Source organism: Microtus oregoni, unplaced genomic scaffold (genome assembly GCF_018167655.1).
Source record: "Microtus oregoni isolate MIOR12 unplaced genomic scaffold, Mior012 000013F_ref0000133, whole genome shotgun sequence".
Lineage (NCBI taxonomy): Eukaryota > Metazoa > Chordata > Mammalia > Rodentia > Cricetidae > Microtus > Microtus oregoni.
The window spans coordinates 42,130,898-42,150,402 of record NW_024543072.1 but is presented as its reverse complement, the minus strand read 5'-3'; the positions used below and the strand labels follow the sequence as shown (position 1 = coordinate 42,150,402).

The window sequence follows — 19,505 nt, the reverse complement described above, 5'->3', positions numbered from 1 at the left end:
AAATGTTATTCATACTTATAATAAATTTGATATTTTAGAATTAATAATCATTGTTAAGATTTCTTGGTTTTAATACAGTAATTGTAGCCCAATAATCAAAAGGTTTTTGGAGTCTCAAGTTATTTTTGTTTTTATTATGATAAAATGTAAATAATATCAAGTTTGCTATAAATAACCATTTTCCACTGTGCAATTCTATAACATTAAATTTATTCACAGTTTTAGGCATTTACATAAAAGAAAAATCAAGATATTTTATTTAACTGGAATTATAAAATATTTGTCCCTTTGTGTCTGGCTTCTTGTGATGCTTATAAAAGATATATATGTTGTAACATATATCAAATTTTATTTCTTTTTATTGCTTAATAATATTTCACTGTATATACGTACCACATTTTGCTTTTGCATTTTTTTCTATAGTGTCAGAACACTATAAAAGTACTGATGACTTGAGTAGATTTACTGATTGAATAGTTAATCTTATGATAGATTCTACATATGAACAGAACATGGATTATAGAGATACTCTCCCAGAAAAGTTTAATCCTCAGAAAGAGAAATTCCACCTGGCATTTGAAATTCTGAGTCATTATTTGAAGTAGCTTTTAGTCATTTAATTCTTACTTTTTCATGATATGGATGCAGTAGCTTTGTAAAGGTTAGTTGCATTGAAAACTTAGGCTTTAGTTTACAAATTGTTGTTGATAACAGACATCAAATTCAGTCTTTCTCTTGCAATGTTACTTACAACTTGTATTTTTATATTTTTATTTTAATGTATTTAGGTCCTGCTTTCCTGTAATTTTGCTATGTTACTTTTATTGACCTAAAATAACTGGTATATAGTAGGTGCTTAATAATTAATGCAGTGGGCATTCCCAACTGTACAGTTATTAGCACTGTTTTGTATTACTACTATGATTGGTGCTGTGGTTGAGGCTAGCTTTAAACTGGAAATCCCTGTCTGCGCCCAGATGTGTGCCACAACCTTCTCTGAATTATTCTTGTAGATTGTACTGCTTAGTTATCTATCGCTTACTTTATTGGTTTGTGTCTCTTAAATCACTCTGATTTTTAAGGTCTTAATCTTATGTAACCTTTTCCTTTATACTTAAAATTAGACTTGCCTTTCCAGGTTTCAGCATTCACAGTTTCAGCCCTGTGTGCCGTGCTTCTTTACCTGTTTTGAGCCACACAGGCCATTTGTTAGGGAAGGCGGTGGACAGTTGCTCTCTGCTTCTGCCTTGCTTATGAGTCACACTGTAACTATTTCTTTGACTTTGGATTTGTGGTTTCTTGAACTAACTAGAGTGATGTAAAGATGAGTCTTGTTAGGCGTTTCCTGTCTTCTCAAAATGTGTTTGGTGTTGTACTGGAAGCAGGCTTTCTCCAAGGAAACACTGAGCAGTTTCACCTCATTTTCCCTGGGACTGTAACTTCTGTACCTACTGATCTTGGCTGATTTTGTTATTAACTGTTACTGTTGTGACTTGAAATAGCCTGTGTATGGTTCTTACCCCATCCCTGAGTTTCTGGAGTGGCTCCACCCTTACTCGGGTCTCCACCCCTGTGGGTTAAACTTGCCCTTTGTTCCTTCTGGCCACAGAGTGTGTGAGTAAATGTCCCACGTGTGTGGATTGCTGGCCAAGGTGATATTTTAAGGCTCCTCTGTTCAGAACAGTTTAACTTTCATGCTGTTGGCCAAAGGCATGGTCCTGGGACCTGTTCAGCTGCCTCCAGCCAGTTACTGCAGAGACCAGGACACCTTGCTGTCCTGCTCAGGCAGGGATGCCTCAGCATTGCCTGTGGCCCACGTGACAGGTATGTTCAGAGATGAGAGCTGGGATGGGGTGGAGGTAGATAACAGTAATGAAACGTGGATTAATCTCCTTTTACCTCCATTGTGGTCAGTGAAGGTTTATATGTTTTGTTTGTTTGCTTTATTTGTTATTTTATACTACACTCTTTCGTTTGTTTGCTTGGTTTGGTTTGGGGGGGCAGTATCTCACAATGTAACTTTGGCTGGCCTGGAACTCTGAGGGACCTTGCCTGCCTCTGTAATGCTGGAAGTTGAGGTGTGTGCCGCTATGCTCAGCCTTGTTTTGTTTGAGATAGGGTGTCACTGTCTTAATAGCTGACTTGGAACTTGCTATGTAGACTAGGCTGGTCTCAAACTCACAAAGGTTAGCCTGTTTCTGCTTCCTGAGAGCTAAGAATAAAGGCGTGTACCACCATACTCAGCAAACTAGACTTTTAACAAATACTTAATGGAAGAACATGAATAATATGTAAAATGATGTTAGATGTATATATCTTGATTGAAAAACTTAAGCTAAATTGAAAACTGCCAAATAATATATCCAACTAAAATAGTTTTTAAAAGAAGTATTAAAAATTACTAGACATATACAATCAAAGTAGAACAATGTTAAACAGTATAAAGTAATGAAAACACTGAGAAAATAATTACTATCTGACAAATTTATAATGAAAATGATAAAAAATTCCTGACTGAATTAATATTGAAAATGTGTTTTATAAGCTAAATATTAAATATCCACATTTCCTCTGAATTTAAATTTGTATTTCAGTTTTATTATTTTGGATTTTAAGTATGTTGCTGGTGTGTGTATGTGTTGTTCTACAGTAGAAAAGATAAAGATTATTTCTTTATGATTGTCAATATTTCTGCTCCCTGAGTATTTCACACAAGTTTAGGGCCCTTAGCTGTTCTTTCCTCAGTCTACCTCTATAGCAGTGGGTTAATTGAAAGGATTAGTTAATGTGCTAAGTTTACCAGCTTGCATTGTTCAGAAGTTAGGCATTCTAGCCCACACACTGACACTGAAGTGGGTGCAGTACCTCTGACTCATGAGGCTTGCCTGTCTTAACTAGTGGCAAATATGGCATAGACTGGACCTTGATGTCGAAGGCTCCAGTGTCCTCCACCCACAGGCTTTGGTTCCCTTTTGCTTTGTTCTTTAGTTTACTCTCTTATTTCATTAAACATCGTTCCCCAGCCTTCCAGCTAAGATCGTTCCTAACTCTGTGCTTAGTCCTGGCCTCAGAAAGAATTTGAAGATATTTTCCTTTTGTTTGGTGTTAGTGGATAGGTTGTATTTTCTGTGGATATCCTGTGCGGGCAGATTGGACAGGAACTCAGTCTACAAGAACAAAAGAGTGAGTGGGAAGAAAGAAGGAAGGAAGGAAGATTTGTAAAAGCCGGAGACGGGAGGGCCTGCTCGGAACGGAAAGACTGTCTCCTTGGCTTGGGTTTCTTCTAGGCCGTTTCCCTTGGGCTCTGCATTTACCTTGTGCTTGCTTGTTACTTCATTTAAGGCTGTATACCATTGGTTGACTGTTACTAAATTTATTAAAGTTTTTTAAAGTTTTTTTTTTGGTGTGTGTTGATTATATTTAACCCCCTCCTCTAACTCTTCCCATAGTTTTAAAATGTACACAGAATTTTTCTGTGAACTTCATTCTTTTTTCTTTTGTCAAATAAAATGGTTTTGAAGATAATAACTTGCCTTTAATAGCCCTCTTTTGGGCCCAGAGTTCTTCCCAGAGTAGATGAAACCTGTCTGAATATTTCCTTATGTGTTGACAGTCAGCAGTACAGAAATATTGTTCATCACATTTAAAAGGCGTCCGGTGTAAAGTGAGCTATGCCCAGTTTAAAGGGTTTGCTGCTCCCTCCCTCCAATAGCACCTGCTGTGAGTTTGCAGGCTACATGACGTATCCTTAAAAAAGCCTTTTTTTGTGTATTGGTTTGGAGACAGAATCTTGCTATATTGTGCAAACTCATCTAGTGTGGGACCTAAGATTCTTCTGCCTCGGCCTCTGTAATACTGGGGTTGCAGCCATGTGCCACATGCCTGATTTTAAAGAAAAGTTTCTTTAAAAGGGCCTCTTATTTAGGAGTGCTTTTGGGTCTGGGGAGAAGGGCTTTTTGTTGTTCATTATTCAATGAACGAATAAGAAAAATTTTGTCTTCAAAACAATGCACCTGGAAGAGTTTATACATGCATATCATAAGCAAGTAAATTGTGTGATGTGTTTTGTAGAACAAACTGGGCGACTAAATCAGGAAAGGAAGCTTGGAGTACGTTAGAGTGTTGTTAGGAGTGATGATGCACTTTAACATCGGACCATCAGGACCTGGTAGCCAGAGGATTACGTTTGAGGGAAATATGAAGAAAGCATTTTAGGCAGAAGAAAAGGCCAGTGGGGGAAAAGGCAGGGATGTGTACCTGCCATGTTTAAGCAGTAGTAGGGAGGGTAGTGGTCAGCATTGAAATAAGACTAGGGGAGAAAATATGCTAGGGCTAGAAAGGGACACTCCCTACTGTAGCCAAAGACTGGGGTTCAAGTGCCAGCACCAGGTGGCTACACACAACTGTAATTCCAGCTCCAATGGGTCTGATATACTCTTCTCACTTCCATAGGCACCTACACACGAGTGCAGACATACAGACAGACAGACAGACACACACACACAATTTTAAAAAATCTTTAAAAAAGAGCTGTGTGTGATGGTGCACACTTTCAATCCCAGCAGTGGGGAAGAAGAGGGAGGTGGACCTCTGTGAGTTCAAAACCAACTAGGGCTACATAGTGATACCTTGTCTAAAAAGAAAATAAAAAATGAAAATGAATTAGGCAAATTAAACTGCGAGGGACCTGAAAGGCCCTTTAGGGATTTGGTTCTTACTCTAAAATTGAAACCAGTAAAGAATTTTAAACATAGAGTAACAAAATCTGGCTCTTTTTTTAAGCTTTCAAAGGAAAAAGGATAGACACAGAAATCAGTAGCCTAGTGAAAGAATATTGGTAGAAATGAAAAGGTGGGTAAGAAATGGATAGATTTTGGATGCTTTAAAATTTTTACATTAGTTTGTATGTGTGTGCACACTTACACATTCACATGTGAGGGTCAGCGGACAGTTTAAAGAGTCAGTTCTCCTATCATGAGCATGGAACCAGGCTGTCAAGCTTAGCAGCAGGCAGCATTACCATTGAGCCAGCTCTGGACTCGGGTGTTCTGTGAGACTAAGAGCAGAGGCATGAACAATTGGAGTTTGTAGCCAGAGCACCTGAAAAGATAGAATTGCCTTTGAATAAGGCAGGGAATTTTTCACAAGAAGTGGGTATGGCTGGAGAAGCAGCTTTGCTTGGTAAATTCTAGCAGTGTCATTGGTGATTTCTGGCCTTCACGTTTGCGGCACAATGCCAGTTGAATGTTTGCTCAGATTAGTTTTACAGATCTTAACTTTGAAGATGCTGAGTTTCACAAAATAAGGTAGGCGTGTGCTACTTGCTACTTTTGTCATCATTGTGTTGAAGTTGGTTTTATTGTCTTCTAAAGACTACAGAAAATCAAGGTCTAAATATTACTTAATGGGTACCTTTATTTGGTTTGTGTTTTTTGTTTGTTTGGTTTTGAGTCAGGGGTCTCACTATGTATGCTATAGCTCTGAACAACCTTGAACCCACAGAGAGCTGCCTGCTTCTGCCTCCCCAATACTGAGATTAAAGATGTGTTCACTACACTCATGGTTAGTGTATTTTAAGGTACATTTCACTGTTTCCTGTCACTTATGTTTTGTGTAAGTTGGGCATCATGCACCTAACAGCTGTTAAGTATAGATTATAGAAACTTTAGGGGGAAAATGTGATTGTTAGCCATAAGAAGTACATTGTGAGTTTGATTCCCAGAACCCGTGGCTTTAAAAGCTGAGCATGGTGGCATACTTGTAATCCCAGTGTTGGGGAGCCAGAAGGCTAACATACTTGGTGACCCTTAGGCCAGTGAGACACCTAGTTTAAAAAGAAGATGGATGGCCCGGCAGCGGTGGCACATGCCTTTTTAACCCTGCACTCGGGAGGCAGAGACAGGTGGATCTCTGTGAGTTCGAGGGCAGCCTGGTCTACAAGAGCTCGTTCCAGGACGGGCTCCAAAGCTACAGAGAAACCCTGTCTCAAAAAACCAAAAAAGAAAGAAAGAGAAAAACAGAAGTTGGATGGTTCATGGCTCCTGAGGAATGACTGACACGTTGTTCTCGTCTCCACGTGCACACAAAAGAATAGTGGGAAAAGCCACTGCAGGTGTAATGAATTATATGAAAAAAGGCCCAAATGTGGACGGCAACACCAGTAAAGCTTCAAGTGTAAGGTGTGGTGTGGGGAGAGGGGCAGAGAAGTAGGTTCACCTCACTCATGAAAGGGCTTGAAAGCCAGGAATGAAGAGACTCCAGTTTGATGATGAATTCTTAAAGGGGCTTAAGAGTGATGTGGTCCAATTTTTGTCTTAAATAGATCACTTTGCCAGCTGTGTGGAGGATGGATTTGAGGGAGACAAGACTGGAGGCAGTAGTCCAGGTGAGATCTGTTGGGGTATGAAGGTATTGAAGGAGAGGTGAAGAGGGATGTCTTGAAACAACATGATACCACAGATTCAAAGCTTTCCCCCTCTTCAAAATGACTAAACCAATTTTGAATAAAAAAATTAGGAAAGAGATGTAAGAGAAAAATGTTACAGTACATGGACAGATAGATCTATTTGCCTTGGCAGACAGCCACTTCACACAGGCCCTTAGATCAAAATTGCTATAGGGAAGTTTTGTTTTTGTCTTTTTTTCTTTTTTGTTTGTTTCGGATAGCCAAATTAGGGTATGAGAAAGAGGTAATTTTTCAACAAACATGGTATAGATACAAATAGATTCAGAAACTATAAAGCCTTGAGAAGAAACAGATCTTACAAGGCTAAGGCTGGTGTGGATAAGTGAAACTCACAAGTGCATTAGTGGTATTTTCTAGAACCTTGATTAAGTTTACAAAAATTTGATGCCCGGGAAAAGAGATTATAGTTTTAAAAGAAATTAAGGCAGTGAACAACTGTAAGCTATTATAACATAAAAAGATGTTTCTTTCTTTACTGTTTTTGAGATAAGTCTGACTCTGTAGTCTAGGCTGGTGTCAGATGCCTCCTGAGTGGTGGATTACAGGTATGAGCTGCCATGCTTGACTCAAATGTGGTTTTGTTTATCAGAGAACTTGAGCATTTATCTTGCTAGAAGCGTGGTATCTTTATTTGTTATTTGTAAATAGAAACAAAATTTCCCTACAGTTTCTTTTCTATGAAGGCATATAGGAAGCACCTAGTTTAGAAGAGTTGCTAATTTTACCATTCATATTTCTGATTCTTTCTGTAATAACTGGGTTTGAAGGACACTCCTATAATTCTAGCACTTTTGTGTAGGGGGTAGGGGACGGGAGTAGATGGCAGAAGGATCGGGAGTTCAAGGTCACCCTCTATTTCATAGCAGGTTTGAGACTGAGGCCATTTAAGACCCTGACTCAACTCCACTTCCAGAAAGCTGCAAGTCGTTACTACAGCAAAATGTCACATGTGCCTTGTAAAGCTAGCAAGTACTTGTTTGTTCCTCATTTTTAGACAAGTGCACCTTTGCTATTCCTTTAGGCCTGAGTTAGGTGACTGCATGTAAATCAGAACTAAAGTCTCATTCTGTGGTCTTTCCTCTAACTACAGTATTACAGTTGCAACAAGTCCGTTGCTACTGTAAGCCCCGGAAATTCGGCACCTTTGCTCACTCTCTTGTGTACGTTGTTTTTTTGAGATAGTCTCATGTAGCTCAGGCCGGCTTTAAATTCCCTGCCCAGTGGAGGAGACCTGGAGCTAACTCTGAACAGTTCTCAGTATGAGTCTGCGGCTCAAATGCTGCCCCTGTACCGAGGTGAGCTCTTGCTGTTTCACTCACTGGACTTCTTTCCCTTTTTATGTCTTTCAGAAGTTTTGCACCGCCCCTATGGCTGTGACGCTGAATCTCAGGCACTGAATGAAGCCATTAGGTGGAGCTCCAAGGAGAATTTGCTGGGAGCCACTGAGAGTGACCCTAATCTCTTTGTCGCACTTTATGACTTCGTGGCAAGTGGTGATAACACACTCAGTATCACTAAAGGTGAGACGTCTCTGAATTGTGCTTCACAGCTTTCTCTGGTGGCTGAGAAATGAACCCTGTGCTGCCTTCTGCCACTGCCACCGTTCACATGATTTGTGACCAGGCACTTCTGCTGCCTTTTCTCTTTTACCTCTTTCTGGACTGCTGCCTCAGAAACAATCAGCTCTATTTTCAGGATTTATTAAAGCAACTCAAGAAAAGGTTCATGTTGTTAGGACTTTGTACTCTGAAACACCCTAGCTTCTACCTGTTTACACTGAAATCATGACTGAGACAAGCTGCAGTGCAGAGCCCCCAGTGGTACTCCAGTGCTCTGCATGGACTGTTAGAGTTCACGGTGAGAGCAGGAGCTTGCACCCAGAATCTCAGCCAGCCATCTCACTGAGATTTAGTCTCACAAGACTATTTCGTTTGTATCATTTTCAGTTTTTGGAGTAAGACTTTGTGTAGAAAGTAGTCCAGTGCTGCCGGGCGGTGGTGGCACACACCTTTAATCCGAGCATTCAGGAGGCAGAGACAGGTGGATCTCTATGAGTCTGAGGCCAGCTTGGACTACGGAGTGAGTTCCAGGACAGGTTACAGGGAAATCCTGTCTTGAAGCCCCCCCCCCCCAAAAAAAGAAAAAGTAGTACAGTGGTTATATCAGGTGCATGGTTCTTACACTGCTGTTGTCCAGCTCACAGTGCATGGCCTAGACAACCCCTGTCTGTGTTGACTGGTGGAGAACTGTTAGGGAGGGGTCTATCTCCTGCTGTAATATCTTTAAAGAGTGAATGAGGTTCTTTTCAGTGGCCAGTTCTTATAAAAGGAAACAATAGAACATGACCAGATAAAATCACCAATTATATTTTGAACATCAATGAAAATAGTGGAACTTTATGAGAAAGAATAAGAGTGGGGACGTTCTTGTTTGTTTCACACATGGACTGGGTTAGGCTAGTCTCCTGCACTGGTTTTTTTTTGGGGGGGGGGGGTAGGGAGGCTGTAAAGCCTCCCACGGTAAGGAAATGTATTTCAAAATAATATTTAAATGAAATTATAACAAGCTATTATTTCTCAAACAGATACCTTTGATTTATAAGGTTCAAAATGAAGCATTTAGTGGAAATGATGATACTAAGTCAGGCCAGCAAGCCTTCCCTGACTGTGAGGAAATATTTCTATATAGAATTTTTATAACTAGTCATTAACTTTGGAACCTCATACAAGCTAGTCGTGTGCTCTAGTGATGAACTATAACCCCAGAATCAACATAGCAATTTTTAAGTGCCATCAAATTCACTTAAGCAGAATTCCTTAAAACCGAGTTTGTCAACAAAAACATTTTTTTACGTGTATTTAATTTATGTATATGAGAGCCTCTTGCCTGACTTTCTGCATGTGTACCACATGTGTGCCTGGTGCCCCATGAAGGTCTCAAGAATGGTTGCATCTCATGGAATTGGAGTTGCAGATGGTTGTGAGACACCATGTGGGTGCTGGGAATCTAGCCCAGGTCCTCTGAAAGAACAGCCAGTGTTCTTAAGTGATGAGCCATCTCTCCACCTCCCAAACTGAGTTTCCCGGACTGGGGTATAGGTGTGTTCAGACACTGTACACACACACACACACACACACACACACACACACACACACACGATTGACAATGGTTTTTCTTTAAAAACCTAATACCTAATTTTTATATCAATTTCTTACTACTAAAAAGATGTCTAAGATGTACACATATGAATTCCTACACAGACTTCAGAGTTTTTTTGTGTTGTTATTATTAATGAGTCAGGGTCTTATGTAACCCAAGCTTGATCTTGATGCAAAGCTGGCTAGCCTTGAACACCTAATCCTCCTGTCTTTACATTCCAAGTGTTGGAATTAAAGATGTTTGACACCATTGTCTGCCTTTTTATATTTTAAAGGAGAAGAAACTATCCTTTAATTATAGTTACTCTTTTGAAAGTGATGGTTGGCTTGAATTAAATAAAATTTGGGGTCTGGAAACATGGGTCAGTGGTTTATGAACACTTCTGCAGAGGACCCAGTGGTAAATCATAAAATCTGATAGACTCTTCTAGCCTTTTCAGGTATCATACACATAGATGGTACACATACATACACATAGGCAAAACATTTATACACATCAAATAAAAATAAATGTGCTTCACAAAAAATACTTTGTGTTGAATATGTGGCTTTTGTTTGAAATTCTAGGATTTTGAGATACTGAAGCAAAACATTGTTGGCCAGAGTGGGCTACAGAATGAGACTCTGTCTTTAAATAAAAATTTTGTAGAAAACAATTATTGTGGGGGGCTAGAGAGATGGCTCAGTGGTTAAGAGCGTTGCCTGCTCTTCCGAAGGTCCTGAGTTCAATTCCCAGCAACCACATGGTGGCTCACGACCATCTGTAATGAGGTCTGGTGCCCTCTTCTGGCCTGCAGACATACAGACAGAATGTTGTATACTAAATAAATAAATAAACAAACAAACAATATTGTGTGCATATAAGCAAGAGGATGGCTTGAACCCAGGGGACAGATGCTGTCTATCCTGACAGAGTGATATCTTCCCATATCAAAAATAAAAAGAAAGTTCTAAGATTCCTGTACTGGCAGGTTCAATGTCTGTTTCCCTGCCCATTTCCATGGTAGTCAAGATTGCCAGGGTAGGAATTCTAATAAAAAGAGGAGGGAAAAAAGGCAAAGCCCTGGGGGTTTTGGCTTTATCCTGATTATGATGGCCTATATTAAGCGGTTCTGTGAATTTCCCTGGCAAGTTCCTTTTCTTTTTTTAAAAAAGATTTATTTATTATGTATACAGTATTCTGTCTACATGTATGCTTTTTCTTTTTTTAAAAAAAAGATGTATTTATTATGTATACAGTATTCTCAGTATTCTGTCTACATGTATGCTTTTTCTTTTTAAAAAAAAAAGATGTATTTATTATGTATACAGTATTCTCAGTATTCTGTCTGCATGTCTGCCTGCAGGCCAGAAGAGGGCACCAGATCTTATTACAGATAAGTTGTGAGACACCATGTGGTCGCTGGGAATTGAACTCAGGACCTTTGGAAGAGCAGGCAGTGCTCTTAACCACTCAGCCATCTCTCTAGCCTGCAAGTTCCTTTCTTTTGTACATATAGCTACTGTGCATCTGCACATTTGTGAATATCCACTGCCCTACCAGACACTCATATCTTATTATCTGTATACATTGTATAATATGTACACATATGAGTTCCTACATAATGTAAGCCAAAGGAGAAAGGTAGATGGCTATAACAATAAGTCTGAATTTCCCTCACCAGTTTTGTCCTGGTATCTTCTGGGCCCTGTACTGTAGATTGATTGGCTTCTTTCTGCTCTCTGGAGCTAACAGATGTGAACTCTATAGAAAACTTTGTATCTCTTAGAAATAAGAACCTCAAGTACTACAGTCCTTAGATGAACATCTATGTTACCATTGCTATCTGTTACTCTATCAGTTTTGACAAAGAAGCTTCTAGTCTATGCTGCAAGTGTATATTGCATGGGACAAAGTGTATACTGAAGTTTTTAATAATAACATCAAGAGAATGAAGCTGATACAAAGATTCACCAAGTGATTTAGATTTGGGGTTCCAACTTTACAGTTATTTTCTGTTACCACAGACTAATTTTAGAGGAATGGGAAAGAATGATTCATTTTTTATGGGAAACAGGAAGAAACTGAGAAAATGAAACTTTGAAACCTTGAATTCTGGAAACACTTGAGCCTTAAGAGTCTTCACCACCCCTCCCATCCTCTAAACAGTTCTTGTGCTGAAACCTCTTTGTTGGATCTGGAGTCTCAGGAGGTTGGGGCAGGAAGTATTTGCTTACATTGAAAGCTTTGTTGCTTTGACATCATCTGAAAATACAAGTAACTGTATTTCAGACATCTTGTTCCTAAGCTTTTGTTATCATTAACACTGAATCATATGTGTGTGTTTGTGTATACATACATACATATATGCATACATACATGTATATCTCTTTAGGTGAAAGTAAATTTTACTTTTCTTTTGAAGAGTGAGTACTATCCAGGTGTTAGTATATGCCTATAATCCAGAATTCAGAAGACTGAAGAAGGGTCATGAGCCCAAGTCCAGCAGTGTAGGCTACATGAAACTGTCTTAAAAGAAGAAGAGGTAGGTGGGTGGGCTTGGTAGATGGTTCAGTGGTTAAGAGCACTTACTGCTCCTTCAGAGGATCAAAGTTCAGTTCTCAGTATCTGTATTAGATAACTCAGAGTTGTTGGTTACTCCAGTCCCAGGGGATCCAGCACCCCTTTCTGGACGGACGGACACACACGGACACACACACACACACACACACGAACTCTGTCATTTTCTAGCTATTTGAATAAACTTTCTATACTAACATACTAGCACAGGACATAGTTTCTGCAAGACAATTTAAGTGACATATAATCCTTTAAAAACTTATACTGTCTGAAACCATTTCTTGTTATGCTCATGTGATTTAAGCCACAGAGTGGAAACTAATCAGGATATTGGTAAGCAAGCACCAAGGTTCTTGGTTCATTTTTCAGTGAGGTTGAAGTTTTAAGCCCTTCCGCTCAGTCTTAAAGAGCCTTAATGTTTTCCCTTTCATTCTGTGATAACATCTTGGCTAGGTGAAAAACTACGAGTCCTTGGTTACAACCAGAATGGCGAGTGGAGTGAAGTTCGCTCCAAGAATGGACAGGGTTGGGTGCCAAGCAACTACATCACTCCAGTGAACAGCCTGGAGAAGCATTCCTGGTACCATGGACCCGTGTCCCGCAGCGCGGCAGAATATCTCCTCAGCAGCCTTATCAACGGCAGTTTCCTGGTTCGAGAGAGTGAGAGCAGCCCTGGGCAGCTGTCCATCTCACTCAGGTATGAGGGACGTGTGTATCACTACAGGATCAATACCACCACAGACAGCAAGGTAAGACATGTCAGCAGCCACCTGTGCATGTGGACTAGCTGTTGAAGAAATGCACTGAACAGGGTTAAAGTAGAAAATCATTTCTGTCTGATGTAAAATAAAGTGTTGCCTAATTGTGTGAGTTTGGGTTGTTTAGCTTGTTAGAGAGTCTGTCTTTCAAACCAACTTAGTAATAAGGATAAAATTGTAGATAATTAATAGTTTAAGGGTAAGCCATATTTGAAGACGAGGAATGAAGAGGTGTATACATGTTAGCTGTTTTAATAATCAACACAAATACACTCTAAGTGCTTAGAAGCAAAAGTTAGAAATCAACTCTAATGTCCATCAGGAAGTTCACAGAGTAAGAGTTGCTTCTCATTAGTATATGTTAATATAAATAGATCACCCAGCCACTTAGAAACTTGGATGTTGGGAAACTCAATCTCAGTAGAGTGGATGTGTTAGGCTGGAACTGTTTAGGGCTGGAGAGATGGCTCTGGTATGAAGTGCACTGGCCACTCTGCAGAGGACCTAGGTTCAATTTACAACACTCACCCAATAATTCACCATCTGTAACCCCAGTTCTGAGAGATCCAGTGCCCTCTTCTGGCCTCCACTGGTACTAGGAATACATGCGGTACACAGACGTGAGCAAAACACTCATCCACACAAAATAATAAAGTAATAGTAATTAAAATTTAAAACAAAAATGGAATATAAATTATAAAGCCCAAACTTACATCAGGTTTTGTTGTATTGAATGGTTGATTTAGGTTGAGCCCCCTTTCCTCCATGGGGCAAGCAGAACAGCTTTACTTTCTAAGTGCACTATTTATTAACTTGGAGACTTTACCTGAGTCTCAGTTTGCCTGGTGTTGGTGGTGATGGTTGGTGATTTAGGCAGGGTCTCTTTGTGTTATACCATATGGACTGGAACTTGCAATGTAGACCATGCTGAATTTGAGCTGTAACAGCCATTCTGTTTCTGTCTTCAGAGTCCTGGGATTATAGGTGTGCACCACACCTGGCTTTCCTTTGTCTATTACTATTATTTTTTCAACTTTGTTTACTTTTCAATTTTTAAAATGATGTATAATGTGTTGTATGTCTGTGGGTGGGTGTTTGTGCATGCGGGTGCAGTAACCACACAGGCCGGAAGAGGACTTCAGATTCTCCTGAAACTGGAGTTGTATGCTTCCTGGCATGGGTGCTGGAGACTGAATGTCAGTCCTCTTCAAGAGCAGTATACACTGTTAACCACTAAGCTATCACTTCCATCTCCCCCTTGCCTGTTATTAAACCCCATCTTGTAGGATTATTGTAAGTATTAAATGAAGCAATTTTTGTAAAGTTTAATAGCTTATACAACATAGGAAATAAATTACTAGTTTTCTTTCTCCTTTTGTACCATTATACAAGCATAGTGTATTGTCTATGGTCCAAGTGAATGGAATCAGAGTTTGTAATGTTTTTGGTTTTTGGTTTTTTTTCAAGACAAGGTTTGTCTGTAGCTTTGGAGCCTGTCCTGGAACTAGCTCTTGTAGACCATGGTTCCAGGACAGGCTCCAAAACCACAGAGAAACCCTGTCTCAAAAAACAAAAAAACAAAACAAAAAAAAAAAAAAGGCGTGCGCCACCACCGCCCAGCATTGTAATGTAACAAAAGTGCCAGTAGTTATTAGTTGTTTGCTTTTATTTGTCTCTATGACAAACACCAGAGAGAAATAGTTCACAGATATTTATTTTGACTCATAGTTTCAAAGAGTTCAGTCTGTTTGCAGTACTTTTTCTAATATTTTCAGGCTGTGGTCAGGCAGAACATCATGGTGGGGTCACGTGGTGTAACAGAACTGCTCACCTCATAGCTACCAAAAAGGGAGCAGAGAGAAGCAGCTTACTGATTGGACCTACCAGCTGAAGACCAGCGAGCCCTTCAGCACAAGTCTTTTGGGGGACACTGTGCATCTACTACCTGACATAAACACAACAGTAGTGACCACACATATGTGCCAGACTTACGCAAGAAAATTGATTCACAGCCACGGTATTTGTGATAACACCAAACAGTGTAATTGATTAATAAATGATCATATATTATTAAAATAGAATCTCCTACAGAAACAGAAATGAACATGATGTTCTGTACACAAGTCCCTAGGAAGCTGTGGCCTAATAGCTCCCTGTATCATCATGTTATTTGTTTCTGTAGTATCTGAAGCTACGTTCTGTTTCTAAGCAGACCGAAGTAGTTGCTACAGAGACCCTATATAGCCCCAAGCCTAAGATACCTGTTTTTTTAATCCCTTTACAGATAATTTTTCTGACTTTCTTATAGATGAGTTTCATACGCATAAAGTACATTGACAAGAGTAATATTTTCCAGAGAATTGTATGGAGAGGAGTGTGGGAGTGGTCGCTAATAGCTATGGGTTTTCTGTGGGAAATGATAAAAGTACTTCGATGGAGTTGGATAGTGGTGATTGATTAGCAAGCCCGGTAAATGTACTGAAAGGTATAGAATGGTATACTGTAATACTGATTTTATAGCATGTGAATAATAGTTTAATAAAGAGAACCGACACTAGATAATACATACTGCATGACTTCTGTACGTCATGCAGTTCAGACAGGGCTAGTCCCATATGCTGCAAGTGTATATAGTGGAAACCTTTGCAGGCAAGGATTCTGGGTGCTGGTGGTGTTATAGTTCTTGTGTGAGGAGTTTATTTTGTGAAAGATCACTAGTTCTCCACTTATGAATTATGCACATTTTTATATACAATAAAGCACCTTTTTGTTTTAAACAGTGGTTTATTGTTGAAACAATAGCTTGGGCATGATGGCACACACTCTAATCCCAGCACTCATGAAGCTGAAGCAAGAAAATCACAAGTTTGAGACCAAACTGGGTTATATAGAGGGACTCTGTGTAAATTAATCAGTCAGTTAATTAAAAACAAGCAAATCATATTCTCTTAGAAGATAAAGCCAGCCTGGTGGTGGTGATGCATGCCTTTAATCCTAACCCTTGGGAGGCAGAGGAAGCAGTTCTCTGTGAGTTTGAGGCCAGCCTGATCTACAAAGCAATTTCCAGGATAGCCAGAGCTACACAGAGAAATCCTGTCTCGAAAAAAGATACAGCCGAAGACTATCTTATTTTATACTTATTAATTATCACAAATTAACAAGCATCTTGTTAATAACTCTGAAATCCAATTATATCTCTTTTTTTAATGGCCTAGACATTTAAAAGGGATGTTGTAAAAATAAAATTAATAATTAATTATATGATGATTAAATAAATATTATACCCGTATAACTTCTTAATTTTAAAATTAGTGGCTGTCAGTTTATGTTCCCCATGGATTATAAATTCTCCTTTATTAGCTTGGAAGCAGATCCTGATTGCTTATTTTAACCAGTTCTCAGGTTTGAGTTGCACAATCTCTTTTTTTTTTTTGTGGTAGTGTCTTGCTCTAGCACAGGCTGACCTGGAACTCTGAATGTTCTTCCTCCGGCATCTTCTGAGTGCTGAATTACACATTCTCTAGTCCTAATGCTTAGCAGTATTCTGAGGACAAGTTTGCCTGACGTACCTGCAGCTGAAAGAATAGGCAGGATGCTTACAATGAGATTAAGCCATCTCCCTTGCCCTGAGTATTAACATTTACTCTGTCTTAATTCTGATAACCTTCTGGAGTGCTAGTAGCACTAGCATACAGCACCTGTGATCTTCGTGCCTTGTAGGTGGAGACAGAAGCATCAGAAATTCTTCAAGGCCAGCCTGGGCTATATAATGGATACCCTGTCTCAAAACAACAACAAAAACTAGGCCAAGTGTGGTAGTGCGCGCACCTAGAGGTAGAGAACTCTGGAGGCAGAGGCAGGTAGATTTCTGTGAGTTCAAGGACATAGTTGAGACCCTATCTCAGAAAACAAGCAAATATCATGTCTCTAGGCCAGTGAAATGTATGCTTTTAAAAATAGTTCCTTCTTTTCTGGGTTCATTGAGTCTCCTTTTCTCCGCAGGTGTATGTGACTGCTGAGAGCCGCTTTAGCACGTTGGCAGAGCTTGTTCACCACCACTCTACAGTCGCTGACGGGCTAGTGACCACACTGCACTACCCGGCACCCAAGTGTAACAAGCCAACCGTCTATGGTGTGTCCCCTATCCATGACAAATGGGAAATGGAACGAACAGATATTACCATGAAGCACAAACTTGGGGGCGGTCAGTATGGAGAGGTTTATGTTGGCGTCTGGAAGAAATACAGCCTTACGGTTGCTGTGAAAACACTGAAGGTGGGTTGCTGAGAGTTAAGTTTGCAGACATGTTTGTGTGTGTGCTGAATCACTTGGAAAGATCAGTGTGCCCTTCTTCAACTTTGGAACACTTTCCACCCACTGGTGCCAAACATTTCAGCAAATGGTGGTGATTAACCATAGTGCCGCTGCTGACAGTGCAGGGCAGATTATTCCCTGCAGAACAACCCACGTGCTGGAAAGGCTTGTCTCTGGAGGCTGTTGATAGAGATCGTATCGGGATTTAGAAGCAAATTATAAGTTCTGCTGAGAACAGGCCCTGCTGAACAGAATTCTCCATGTGATCATAAGCTCCCTATTTTGGTTTCTATCCCCCTGCCTTTTGTTTTTCCCTTATGCCTTCTTGCAATTGAGACACCCTTTTTTTAAAGTTAAAGTAAAAATGACAGGGTGTCACTAAGTAGTCTGGGTTGGTCTTCAAGTCATGATCCTCTGCCTCAGCCTCCAAGTGCTAGACTTACAGGTATGCACTACCATGCCCTGCTAATCACTTCTTGTTCTTAAATTCATAAAAGTCCTTTTCCTGACCCTACTGTCCTTTTTTTTAAGCACCCTGGTATAAAATCACAGAGTTGTCAGTCATTCAGTACTGTGGTGTGTCATTCATGTGAGCTGTTCTCATGGGTAGTCAGCTCAGCCGTGTTTACTAGCATGTCCTGAGTGTGAAGTGAGCAGGGATGCCGTGCACATGTGCTTTGTTCTTTAAGAATCCCAGTATCGGGCTGGAGAGATGGCTCAGAGGTTAAGAGCACTGGCTGCTCTTCCAGAGGTCCTGAGTTCAATTCCCAGCAACCACATGGTGGCTCACAACCATCTATGATGAGATCTGGCGCCCTCTTCTGTGTGCAGGCATACATGCAGGCAGAATGCTGCTAAATAAATAAATAAATAAATAAATAAATAAATAAATCTTAAAAAAAAAAAAAGAATCTCAGGATCTAATCAGAAGGTCAAACACTAACCTGCCAGAAAACTGAATCTCAGTCCTCTGTGGTGAGTTTTAAGATGAGGCTGTTGAATTTTGCTTACCCTGTTTATTTTCATTTTTATTCCAATGTCTGACATTGGATAAGTTAAAGACAGTATTCTTAGTTATTCTTCTGTAGAGCATATTAGGTTGTATGTAGTAAGATTAATCTTAAGATAATATGCTAGAATACTCAAATGTGATCCCTTTTACTTAAAAAAAAAAAGTACTTTTATGTGTATGAGTGTTTTTGTCTACATTTTACACCACATAGTTGCAGTGTTAAGGGAGGCCAGAAGAGGGCATCAGAGTCCCTGGAACTACAGATGGTTATTAACTGCCATGTGGATCCTGGGGACCAAACCTAGATCCTCTGCAAGAGCAACAAGTGCTCTTAACTACTGAGCCATCCCTCCAGCCCCCTTTTACTTTCATGCCTCAAGTAGGCTTGTGAATTAACTTAAGTGAATAAGTCTTTCTTTCTTACATACTTTAACCTTTAACAGGAAGATACCATGGAGGTAGAAGAGTTCCTGAAAGAAGCTGCAGTGATGAAGGAAATCAAGCATCCTAATCTAGTACAACTGTTAGGTAAGAACCCCAAACCATAGATTTCCTCAGATCCACGCTCCCACCCCAGCCCTTTGTTGTATTCAGATCATGGTTTTGCAGATTGTTGTGTTTTGTTTTAGCACCATGTTGGAAATGCTAGGTGTAAACTGACTGCATTAAATCCTGTCAAGAGCTGGGGATGCAGACCAGGAGTAGAGCTAGTAAGCATCAAGTCTTAGACTTAGTACTGCAAATACACATACACACATGCAGGCATATGCGCACGTAGGCACATCGCTTCTCCTTTCATTAGTAGACTGCTTAAAACAACAGTGGCCCAAGTTGATGGCTTTTTTTAAAAAACTTATATTTTTCACTGTATTTTATATGTATATATGTTTTGTCTGGTTATAAACGTCTGCAGTGCCCAAGGAAATAAGAAGAGGACATTGGATCTCCTGGAACTGGAGTTCTTAACCCCTGAACCAACTCTCCGGCCCCTTTAAATTTTCTTTACTTAGTTAAAGTGTTTGGGTGTTTTGCCTACATGTGTGTCTATGTACCATATGTGTGCCTTGTGCCTTTGGAGGCCAGAGGGAGGGCGTTGGATCCCCCAGTACTAGAGTTACAGATAGTTGTGAGCTGCCATATGGATGCTGGGAATCAAACCCCAGTCCTCTGCAAGATCAACCAGTGCTCTTAACTGCCCAGTCATCTCTCCAGCCACAGATTGATTGCATTGTGGAAA

General features: G+C 40.0%; 1 protein-coding gene across 7 annotated transcripts in view; it reads left to right on the top strand.

Moving 5' to 3' along the window:
* Window positions 1–19,505, top strand: part of Abl2 (ABL proto-oncogene 2, non-receptor tyrosine kinase) — a 91,816-nt gene that overhangs the window by 54,032 nt on the left and 18,279 nt on the right. For 4 of the 7 annotated variants that reach the window (XM_041662352.1, XM_041662348.1, XM_041662351.1 and 1 more), the window contains exons 2-6: window positions 6,323–6,385; window positions 7,816–7,986; window positions 12,638–12,933; window positions 16,945–17,217; window positions 18,712–18,796. In XM_041662352.1, the coding sequence (XP_041518286.1) occupies window positions 6,323–6,385; window positions 7,816–7,986; window positions 12,638–12,933; window positions 16,945–17,217; window positions 18,712–18,796 (888 nt within the window). The remainder of the gene's footprint in view (window positions 1–6,322; window positions 6,386–7,815; window positions 7,987–12,637; window positions 12,934–16,944; window positions 17,218–18,711; window positions 18,797–19,505) is intronic. The other 3 variants (XM_041662353.1, XM_041662350.1, XM_041662349.1) reach the window with 1 other exon arrangement.